Source organism: Ictidomys tridecemlineatus, chromosome 1, assembly GCF_052094955.1.
Source record: "Ictidomys tridecemlineatus isolate mIctTri1 chromosome 1, mIctTri1.hap1, whole genome shotgun sequence".
Taxonomy (NCBI): domain Eukaryota; kingdom Metazoa; phylum Chordata; class Mammalia; order Rodentia; family Sciuridae; genus Ictidomys; species Ictidomys tridecemlineatus.
The window spans coordinates 212,544,732-212,557,247 of record NC_135477.1 but is presented as its reverse complement, the minus strand read 5'-3'; the positions used below and the strand labels follow the sequence as shown (position 1 = coordinate 212,557,247).

The following is a 12,516-nucleotide window of genomic DNA, read 5'->3' as shown; positions in this document are numbered from 1 at the left end:
CAATCCCCAGCACCACAAAAAAAAAAAAAAAAGCAGGAATAACGAATGAATAGAGGTACATATAGATGGATCAATATGTGATAAAGCAAATATATAAAAATACTAATGGCCCAGGCATGGTGGCATATGCCTGTAATCCCTGTGGCTCGTGAGGCTAAGACAGGAGAATCATGAGTTCAAAGCCATCCTCAGCAATGGCGAGGCACTAAGCAACTCAGTGAGACTCTGTCTCTAAATAAAATATAAAATAGGGCTGGGTATGTGGCTCAGTGGTCAAGTGCCTCTGAGTTCAATCCCCAGTACCCCCCAAAAAATACTAATGGCAAAATCTTGGTGTGGTTTAATTATTTGCAATAAAATTCCTTCAACCTTGAAAATTTTCACAATAAAATATGTGATATTAAAAAAAGAAAAGAAAATGACATTGGATTAATTTGGAACAAGTTCTATCAGATGAACATCGTTTCCTTTTTATCTTAATAGTATTAGTAGTAGACTGGTAATCAGAGAAAGATGACTGAGAATATATTTGGAACCTGATAAATTTGGTTCTCTCTCCACATTATGATCAAAGCAGAAAATAGGCTACAAAAATAATAATGATAAGTTATTACTTTAATCCAACATTCTTTGCTTGATTCTTTCTTAGTACTTTACATAAATTAAATTTTTGATCTCCACAACAGCCCAATGAGGTAAATTCTATTATTGTCCATATTTTATAGATAGGGAATATAAAGCATAGATCATTAGGTAATTTGCCAAAAATCACAATGGTTATAAGTTACTTGAGCCAGAAATTAGAATCCAAAAAGTTAGGGTTCACTTTCTGCTCTGAACCACTTCCCTATGATTGCTCCATTAGTTAACTTGTAACTGACAATAATGTGAGAGATGGTATTTTTCTCAAGTTTTTGGATGTCATGAAACTGGGAACAACAGCAAATATATTACTTTACAGATTCATTATCCAAAAAGATGAAGGGACGGATAGAGGCCGCAACAAGATAATAATTCTATAGGGGTAGAATATAACATCCTGCATTTGAGTCCAAGCAACCAACTCTACCTCTAATGACAACACTAGTACATATTTGGTAAGAACTTGTCAAATGAATTGTGATTAAATGATAAGCTAGGGAGAACGTGGGGGGTGCTTTAATCAAACAAAAGGAAATATGAATTTAGGAAATCCTACAGGATATCCTACAACGTCCTAAAAGATAATTATGTTATATAAAAGCTGGTTAAATGAGAGCTCTACCAGACAAATGTCATGCAAAATTAGCCTCTGGGAACTACCTAACAGATACAGGTGAACTGGGACAAGTTTGCAGAGAAGGTATGTGACTTAGATCTGTACTACCTAAAACACAATGAAAGAAATTTTGAACATTTAACATGGAAAAAAAGAACTTCAATGAACATGGTAGCAAACTTTCAAAGTCATGAGAAAGAAGAATCATAGTTATTCTGTAATTAATCTTAAGAATTAAATACAGCCAATTGATACAACTTGCAGAAAAACAAATTCTGTATCAAAATAAGGCAGACTTTTCTAACAAATACACCCACAAAAAAAAAAAAATGGGAAAGTATGGGCTCTCTCAGAGAGGTGTGACTACCTTAAATATGTCAATAAAACTCAATGAAAGGTTAGACCACATTAACTTTTATCCCTTTCAAATCTATGAAACTACTGTAAAATAAATGGTAATTTTTATAAGGCTGTCATAAGAAGTTTTAAATGAGTTTAAAACAGTCATACTTGTCACCAAAATAGACTTGAGATGACAAAATTTAAATGTAAAGAAAAATTAGAAAATAGGAGTCATTTGTCAAGTCTATAAACGGGGAGAGCTTAAAGCCTAAAAGCTCTGGAAAAAAATTCAAAGAAAAGAATTCTGACTACATAAATATTTTAAACTTTTAAATACAAAGAATTAGATGCAAATTTAAGCTTTGAAACTAGGAGAAAAACTTTATCTTATCTTTAATATACGGCAAAATACAAGCCATAAGTTAGAGGTGACTACTTAAATTTAAATTAATTTAAATTGATTTTAAATTAAGTTAAACATTAAAAATTTACTTCCTCAATTGCACTAGTCATAATTCAAGTCTTAACTTTTGGCTAGGAGCTACTGTGCTGGGCAGTGCAAATATGGAACATTTCCATCACTGCAGAAAGTTCTCTGGAAATTCTGTTTAGATTAAACAGAACAATTAATAATAATTTAAGGCAGGGAAGTCATTACATAAGGTAATAGAAGAGTTGAGAGGCCAAATGGAATGTTATAGCAATCCAAAGATTAGCAAGAGCAGGAATCCATTACCATCCCTAAGACAGAAGCACAAAGTGCAGAATACAAAACCTAAGGTCACCTGGATGAAGCAGGGACCACAGCAGGTGTCTTGGGTGAAAGGAGGAGACAGGATGAGAAAAAACCCCTGCTGAATACCACCATGATATAAAAACAGGAGGGGGAGAAATATTCAGACTTCTCTCTTCCTTCTACCATCCAATCTCTTTCTAGCCTTTCATATGGTTGAACAAAGAGGATACAAAAAGCCTTAGAAATACAGCCTATGGGGGCCTGATCCCTCTTACATGGACAGAACCAAGAAAGAAAGACAATCTGAGGTCAACAGGGCAAGGCCTGGTACAGGTACTTGCCTCACCATGTCCTCGGGTGACAGGAGGGGCAGAGAATTCTCTTTTATAAGGGCATTAATCCCATTCATAAGAGCTCATACTTATGATCCAATTTTCTCCCAAAGGTCTCACCTCCAAACACACCACATTGGGGTTTAGGGTCTGACGTGAATTTGTCACATTCAATGTACATACAGTAAAAATTTTAAAAATTAGGAGAAAAAAATCCACAAATAACCAACATTTGAAAAACATCCAACCTCAAAGTAATTAAGTATAATTAAGTATAAATTAGTATAATGGGTATGGAAATAAAATATTATACTAAGGGCTGGGGTTGTGGCTCAGTGGTAGAAGGCTTGCCTCACACATGTGAGGCACTGGGTTTAATCTTAGCACCACATAAAAAAAATAGGTAAACAAAATAAAGTTATTGTGTCCATGTATAACTAAAAAATATTTTTTTAAAATATTGTATTAATAATAATTAATAATTTGAGGACATGGTGCTGCTAAAGAACATGGCAAAAATAGATATACACTCCTGGGGGAGGAAATTTTCAAAATATTTTCAAAGAAATTAAAACAATTTTGCATTTTGAATTAAATTTTTAAATATTTATATTATTAGAACAACTAAATGTATTTCTAGGGATAAATTCAAAGTTCATAAAATCTGAATCATGAAAAAAAAATTCTAGAAACATGAATGTTCATTGCTTTATATAATATTAAAAAAATAAAAACAACCTTAATGTCTGCCAGTAAATCAAAAATTAAGTAAATTAAGGTGTAGCTGCCCACTATTCAAAAATAACACAGAACACTTATTTGCCAGCCATAATGACAAGTGCTGAAGATATAAAAAAAAAAAGACCAAAAGGTAGCAATAAAGTGATTTTTTACCACAGTATTTATGAAGGATTTCAACAAAATTAGGACACATTTATGGTATGTCCTGTAAACAAGCTCAATCTAAAATTGAATGCACTTATGTAAAATGAAATATGCCAAAAGTTCATTAAAAGTGATTGCATTTGAGTGGTAAGTTTATGAGTTTATTTTCATCTCCTTTATATTGATTATACTGTTTGAACTTCCAACATTCTCTAAATAAATCAATTTTGCAGTTTTCCCTCATAGCTATTAATCTAAACACTTGTAAACCTGCCACAATAGAGCCAACTTACCTGTTGCAATAATAAACTGCATTATTGGGATCCAATTCTATTGCCTGTGTGTAACAATCTACTGCAGCAGCATAATTCTCTTCTTTCATGTGGTTATTGCCTAAAATAAAATAATTGATATGGACAGTAATTACAGTACATAATAAAAAATACAAAGTATAGAAACTACAAGAATATGAAGGTCAGCTACACAATTTTTCAGTCACACCAGAGACACACTGTATTTCTTAGTTTCAGTGGGATCCAATCATTTTAACAATGTGGCATCTTAGAAATTAATGTTTGTATACTTTATAAAATCCAGGCTTCTGTGAGTAAATGCAACCATCATGATTATCTCATGGTGAAAATGAATCTCTTCTCACCTTATCTTCTTCTCTCTGTTCCCTTTTAGAGCTGCCTAGCTGGTTCCTCTCTAATAGCCTTCTCAGTCTGGGCTGAGCAGCCAAACTCTAATGCTGATGTGGATAAGCTGGTGAAACTAATCATACTAATATCTTATTAGCAGATAATATTTTTATGTGCTATTCCTTCCAGAGATATAATCTTACTAAAAGGAGATTTTAGGAGATTAATTTCTAGAAATTTAGAATTTCAGATATGATAGCTACTCTACAGAGAGCTGATTTTCAGGAAGGGCAGATACATCTGGCAATAACAGCTAATTTAACAACTGGTCAGCAAAATATGTAAGAGAGTATCTCTTATATTCTGTTAAGTGAGGGGGTGGGGGAAGTATCCTGTGTATTTATAAGAACCAATGTTCAAAATTGAAAATATTACAACAGTTGGGATTAGGAGGAACAATTCCCAGCTCAGAGGCCTCTATGTCTGCTTCCAGCTTTCTGTAAACCCGAACTTCTCCTATCAATCAGCCTTTTTCTTTAGTTTGGGAGTTGGGGTACCAGGGATTGAACTCAGGGGCACTCAATCACTAAGCCACATCCCTACCCCATATTTTGTATTTTATTTATAGACAGGGTGTCACTGAGATGCTTAACACCTCACTGTTGCTGAGGCTGGCTTTGAACTCGCGATCCTCCTGTCTCAGGCTCCCACGCTACTAGGATTGCCGGCATGTACCACCATGCCCAGCAAGGTTTTTTTCTTAATAGATCATTAGATATTTAATAGAGGTGGTAGGATGGGAACTTGAAGAGAATAAGAAGGAAGATTAAAGGAAAGGCAGGTAGATAAAAGCAACCAAAATCATACAAAAGTTACTATAAATTAGGAATTGTCAATAAATATAAAGATATATTGGATATACTGTTTCTTTTAAGAGTGTTAAAGACATGATGGAAAAATTGAACACAGATCTTCAAAATCACTTATTGATTAAAATTTAAAAAATGCTTCAATAGTCAGCTATTAGAAAATTCTGAAATGTACAAATCAAGTGTGCTAATTACTTAATAATTCAAGCACCATATACATGCATTAACAAATTTCAAAGAACTCAAGAATACTAAATATATGGAAGTTAAAAAATACTAAAAATTATTTTCCTCTTTTTGATTTAATATAGTGAAATATAAGATCCTAGGGTTCAAGTAGCAAATGCAATTACAAGTGAACAGCCCTTACATTTGTTCTGGAAGTTTTACAAGATCTCTGCATCTTTTCATACAAGCCATACCTATACTGCCCACATGCCATTTTGTATTTCCAGTCTTCACATCTGTCACATTCATTTCTGCTTCATAAATGCCATGTGGATAATTCAGTCTTGGCAGTGTAAACCAGAATCTCATCAACTCACAGTTACTTTCTCCACAATTTACAAAGCTTTACTAAATAAACAATTTCTGTATGAAATACCTACCTTCATCTTTTAATTGGTCAGCTTTTCCCACATCTTCAGGCACTGAGTTTGAGAGGGGTAGAATGTCATTCTGAAATTAAATAAAAAATCAATGTACTTCTCTTTAGTCATCCCAGAGTATTATAAGTAATCTAATAATAAAATACCCACATTTTAGTAATTCTCCTGTAATTCCATTTCATGAACTCTAACATCAAAATAAAAGCATTAATATAAAAACTAGGGAAAATTCCTCTCAAATACTTATATTAGAATTATGAGCCAAGAGCAGTGGTACATGCCTGTACTCCCACCAGCTCGGGAGGCTGAGACGAGAGGATTGTGAGTTCAAAGCCAGCCTCAGAAACTTAGTGAGTCTAAGCAACTCAGTGAGACCCTGTCTCTAAATAAAATACAAAAAAAGGATGAGGATGTAGCTCAGTGGTTAAGTGCCCCTGAGTTTAATCCCTGGTACCAAAAAAGAAAAAAGAATATGAATCTGTTGAGTTTTTCTAAATGATAAAACAACTATAAATCAAATTTTTAAAATTCTGCTTTCCCTATACCCAGTAATCTCGCCACTTCATGAGCAAGAAATTGAATTTGTACATAAAGAATGAGAATAGAAATATAATCACAGGATTATTTATAGTAGTGAAACTTTTGAAGCAAATGGTCAATATCCTACCAAAGAGATATACCAAGTCAAAAATCAGTTTACCAAAAAATAAAAACAGCATTTAAGATACAAACATTATCTGTGTACATGCTCATTCATGCATGTATACACATGCACGAATTAAAAGCAAAAACTAGAAAGATGTATAACAAAAGGTTCACAGTAGTAATAAAGATAAAACTTTCAGTCTATCTTTCCATCTTATCTAGATTTTTAAAACTACAAACATATATTAATTCCATAAGTTAAAAACAGCATAAAATTTTTGTTTCGCACCATCATCTTCAAATTTCTTTTGCATTAATAAAGTTCAAATGTAGGTGCTTATTAAAAACAAAACTCAGAAATCTCTTCAGTAGTACTGGGAACACAATTTTTTTTTCATTTTTGAAAGACTTTTAAAAATTGCATTATGGGGCTGGGGATGTGGCTCAGGCGGTAGCGCGCTCGCCTAGCATGCGTGCGGCCCGGGTTCAATCCTCAGCAGCACCACATACCAACAAAGATGTTGTGCCCGCCGAGAACTAAGAAAAAATAAATGTTAAAATTCTCTCTCTCTGTCCCCCTCTCTCTCTCTCACTCTCTCTCTCTTTAAAAAAAAAAAAAATTGCATTATTTTCAAACATGACTCTAAAGTTCAAAATAAGCCTATAATTTTCAAAAAGGCATAATATGGAGTTACTACAACTATTTACTACATTTAAAATATACCTACTATTACCTTTGTCTTTAAACTAAAATTTCAATAAAACTGATAGCTCTTAACACTGGAAATATACTTTGCAAAATTACTGACAAAGAATATGATCTTGCCCTTATGTTTTAAAAAATTTTTCTTTAGTAATCAGTTTTCCAAAGCATAAATATTGGAAAAATAGCACAGAAACATAATGGAAACATTTTGTAAGTAAAGATCACTATTTAAAACTAGTTAAAAGACACACTGTTGCCCAATAGCATTTGCTTTTAGGGTTCCTTCCATTTAAAATCTCCCACAAGTCTAGGCAGTTTGTAAATTTTTCTAAAAAGTAAATGTTTGGGGTTTAAAAAAGGCATTTTTTAAAATTTTAATCTATTCTGTCTTCCAGATGCTTCTCAACAATTTTAATAAAATTACCATAGTTTCATAATTTATAATTCTCATATTCATTGAATGAGCCTGAGAAGCTCATGATGTGGGGGCAAATATCACATATTTTAAGTAAAGGTAATGAATTTACTTAGGATATGTATAAATTTTATGGTTGTGGGAGGCTGGTGGAACAGAAAAGCAATATCCTAAAATTAAAATGACAGAACATTCAAGTACACTTTGGTGAGACAAATAATTTCTTTAATTATAACAGTGATGATGCTGCTTCAGCTAAGTTTTAAACTTTTTCTGCAATGCCCTGTTAACAAATACAGAATAAAGTCACAGCTATAAAATAGGACTCCTAAAAGGTGCTAATATCACATTATTACTGCAGAGAGACTAAGGAGCTAGTTGGGTCTTTTAAATGTTATTATATTTTTATACCTTTATTTTATTTGTTTATATTAATGTGGTGCTGAGGATCAAACCTAGTGCCTCATGCATGCTAGGCAAGAGCTCTACCACACAACCCCAGCCCCAGGAGTTAGTTTTAATAAATATGTTTTTTAAATATTATATAACAAATTTCTCATGGTAAAATGCAATCTGAGAGAGAGAGAGCAAAAGAGAGAAAAAGAGCTTTATTCAAACAGAATGTAAAAGTCAATTGGAGCTTTGGGAAAGGTTAAAAAAAGAAGTTCAGATTTCTTCAGCATGAAGTCAATCGTGACAGTAGCTAAAGTGTGAGCAAATTCAAGTGCTGTCTCAAGCACAGGCCTCAGGCACCTGGGAATAAAAGAGGTCTACTTCAGTCACAGTCACATCCAAGTCACTGACACAGGGTTCCCTCAGGAGGCCAGAGACCAGATAATAAAGAACCTTAACCAAAGGGAAAAAAAGAGAGTTCCCTGTGAGGAACACAGAGACATGCCACCATCTCCTCACATCATGTCATATAAATAAAATTCATCTGTTGGATGAATATATCTATGATTGCAATACTCTTTTGCCAAGTATAAAAGGAGGATATAGCTTACTGTCAAATTAACATCTTCACTGCAATTCTAAGAACTCCTCTTCCCAACAAATGCTAGAAACAGAGCCTGGAAAATCTAGCTAAATGTGATACTGTCAGCAGTGTCTGTTCCAAGCTAAACCTATACTACTGGTGTCAGCCTGACTCCTGAATTCTTCATTATGTACTAGAAAGAGTTAGAAAAATAGGAGGAGTTCACGAGGCACTGAAATAGAATGAAAAACAACATGGGAGGGCACTCTGAGGCCCTATACTCTCTAACCTGAAATTTTTCAAACAATGCTATGGCCTATGTTTCCTGAAAATTTGGACATTTCCGACATCAAATTTGAGTTTCAGTCTCAGTTTTGCAGAGTGACCCTGAACCTTTCTCTGTTTATTATAGAGTCCCATCAATGATCAAATTTAGTGAAACTTGCTTCAGAAATGATGATTTAATTTCAGATTAATCTATTTCTGCATAGTTGCTTTCCAGACCTTAAAACTTTTAATTTATAGTCAATGTTTTAAGGAAATGTCAGTTCAGATATCAGAAATCTAAAAATACTCATACTGTAAAGGATTTTTAAAAGTCAGTCAAGATATATCATTAAGTAAAAGAAGAGGATGAGAATAGCTACTAATATAAAAAAATCTAAACCATATTAAATCTGTTAAAACTATCAGTTCGTTACTTATAGACCTGGCCCCTCATTGATAAACAATCCAACATCAAATTATAGTCACACTTATATCAGTTACTAATGAGAAAACAATGACAACATACCTTACAGAAGGAATTTGTGAACATTTCTGTCAAAGGCTGTGAAACTGCTAGATGTGTATCTTCTGAGCTGATCTTAAAAACTGTCTCCAAGCACTGAATTGCAACTTGAAACAAATTTTAATAGTGAAAAAAATTAGCAACTTAAAGAAAGAAATGATGATAGCACTGCACTCTGTGGTAATCAGTATTTATGATCACAGAATATACGGAAAACTAATTGGTTCAGCTGCATACAAATTTCTGTTTATAGACCAGCTATTGAGGGGAACAAAACTTGATTTCTTATGTCTCACTAAAAGATGGACGTTATCTAGAATATAATTTCTGAATATACATATTACCTCAAATCTTGTTGAAGGCTATCAGAAAAAAGAGCAAGTCAGCAACAACTAGCTCTCCACTACTAATATCTAATTAACCATTGTGTCTTAATGCCTTGAACAAAAAAAAATGATCAGTTTTTAAAATACAAGAAATAGAATTATCAATCTGATTTAAAATTGTAAAAGAAATAGTCCCTGACACATAATAATTAAATATTAATCCTAGTATATGTACATGAAGATAGGTCAGTTTTAAAAATCCATTCATACATGCAAATTTACCAAGTGCTTACTATGTGTAAGATGTTATTCTAAGGTGGCAGGGAAACTTAACAGAAGTAAACTTAACAGAAAAAAATCACTGTCCACATGATGAATGGTTAATAGAAGTAGGGGATAAACACATTAAGTAAAATGTACAGCCTGTTGAATGATAGCAGGTGCCTCATTTATTTTTGGTGTAGGACAAGAGAACTCATTGAAACACACTAGGTGCTAAGACATGGTGAGAGATGATGTTAGAAAAGCAAAAGAATTTGGTGCATTCAGAAACAGTAAATGAACAATAAATCACAGAAGTCCAAATTATATAGATCCTCTAAACAATGACTAAGTAACATGAGGAGTCATTGCAACATTGCAAAATTTTAAGTACAGAAATGATCAAATCTGACATATTCTTTTTTTTTTTTTTTAAGAGGTGGAGCATGTACCAGGGATTGAACACAGGGGCACTTAACCACTGAACCACATCCCTAGCCCTTTTTATTTTTTATCTGAGAGGGTTTCTATACTAGCTTGCTTTAGACCTCACTAATTTGCTGAGGCTGGCTTTGAACTTGCAATACTCTTGCCTCAGCCTCCTGAGCCACTGGGATTAGAGGCATGTTTTAATCTCTTTCTCACTATTGTAACTAAAAGATCTGTCCAGAACAATTTTAGGGAAGAAAAAGTTATTTAGGGGCTAACAGTTTCAGAGGCCTCAGTCCATAGACAGCATTCCTTGGGGTTCGAGAGGCAGGACATCATGGCAGAAGAGTGTGGAAGAGTGAACCAGCTCACATGATGATCAAGCAGCAGAGAGAAAGAAACTCTACTCTCCAGATACAAAATATAGACCCCATAGCCACGCCCTCAACCTTCACCCCACCTGCCCCCAGTTACCACTCAGATAATTCCATCAGGGAATAATTCACTGATTTGGTTAAGGCTGTAACCCAATCATTTATCATCCAAACCTTTTTGCATTGTCTCACATTATCTTTTGGGGGATACCTCCTATCCAAACCACAACAAGGCGTGCACCATCATGCCCAGCAAATCTGATACAGTCTTAAAAGATCACTAGTAGTTGTGTTTAAATATTCTAAGAAGCAAGAATAGAAGAAGGCAGACAAACGAGGGGTGATCATAATACAACAGGCAAAAAAAGACTTCATTCTAACTAGGAGTGACATCAGTGGAGATAGTAAGAAATGGACAGAATTTAGACATATTTTGAAGATATAGCCAACAAGACTTATTGATTATTAGATAAGTGTATAAGGAAGAGAAGTGTACAGAATAACACCCAATTTTTGGCCTGAGCAAAGGAAAAACTGTAGCTGCCATCACTGAAATAGGGAAGTTGTGAATAGAACAGATTTTAGGTGGGAGGATCCATTTTGGCAAAGTCAACTTTAAGAAGTCTATTAGACTTATAAGTGGAGATATCTAGTTGAGCAGTTGGATATAAAAATTTGGGGTTCAGAAGAAAGGTCTGGATTAAAGGTACAAGTTTGAGACATTTCAGCATATAAATTCAGGACATTTCAGGCCAATGAGCTAATAATATCACTGAAGAAATCACTGAGTGTAAATAATGAAAAGAAAATCAAGCAGGAAGAGAATCAGGAAAGGAAAAGATAAACAATAAGACAGACAAGATATTATGCACTATCCTGGAAGTTAAGGCAACAAAGTATTTGGGGGCAAGGGAGAAGAGAGTGATCATCATCCTTATTAATGTCAGCAAGCAAATCAGATAATGACAGAACTGCCCACAGAACCAAACAACATAAAAATCATTAATGACCTTGATGACAGCAGTGTGGAAAGAAAGAAGTAAAGGCCTACCTGGAGTGGGCTTCAGAAAGAACAGAAGAATTAAAGAAAGCTGGTACAGACAACTCTCTCAAATGGTTTTGTTGCAAAGGGAGATAAAACTAGGCAACTATTTTAGGGGGAGGCAGTATGACAAGAATATCTGTTGTTTGTTTTACATTTTCTTTCTTTTCTTTTTTTTTTGGGGGGGGGGGGTACTGGGGATTAAACAACTGAGGAGCACTTGTCCACTGAGCCACATCCCCAGCCCTATTTTGTGTTTTATTTAGAGACAGGATCTCACTGAGTTGCTTAGCGCCTCACTTTTGTTGAGGCTGGCTTTGAACTACAATCCTTCTTTCTCAGCCTCCCTGCCACTGGGATTAAATGCATATGCCACTGCGTCGGCTTGTTTTTATTGTTTAAAGAAAAAAAAATAATGGTAAATTTATGTTCTGATGAAAATGAGAGTAAAAAGTTAGAACTTGAGGTTATAAAACAAAGATGGTAGCATAACTACAGTGATGTGCTGGATTGATTGAGATAGGATGGGATCTAACATGGCAGTAGAGGGGTTATACTGAGAAAGGATCATGGATGGTCCATCTAGGTTATACTTGGTCAGACAGGCAAGTACCAAGAATATGTGGGGCTCCCTTTTTCCTCTCTCTGTCTCTGTGTCTATCTGCTTCCTGGCTGCCATGAGCATATCACACCCTTCTGCCATGATGTCCTACCTTACCTCAGGTCCTAAAGCAATGGAGCTAGCCAACCATAAACTGAAATCTCTGAAACTCTGAATCAAAATAAACCTTTGCTCCCCTAAGTTGTTTTTCTCTGGTATTTGTCACAACAATGAAAAGCTAACTAATACAAGCGGATTCAAAGAATTTGGGGGATAGGGA

The 12,516-nt window shown here is 34.4% G+C and overlaps 1 protein-coding gene across 4 annotated transcripts in view; it reads right to left on the bottom strand.

The window, feature by feature from the left end:
- Window positions 1-12,516, bottom strand: part of Sgtb (small glutamine rich tetratricopeptide repeat co-chaperone beta) — a 40,173-nt gene that overhangs the window by 23,083 nt on the left and 4,574 nt on the right. For all 4 annotated transcript variants that reach the window (XM_078015865.1, XM_021722483.2, XM_005319560.5 and 1 more), the window contains exons 3-5: window positions 9,207-9,310; window positions 5,672-5,741; window positions 3,847-3,946 (exon numbers count right to left, since the gene is read on the bottom strand). In XM_078015865.1, the coding sequence (XP_077871991.1) occupies window positions 3,847-3,946; window positions 5,672-5,741; window positions 9,207-9,310 (274 nt within the window). The remainder of the gene's footprint in view (window positions 1-3,846; window positions 3,947-5,671; window positions 5,742-9,206; window positions 9,311-12,516) is intronic.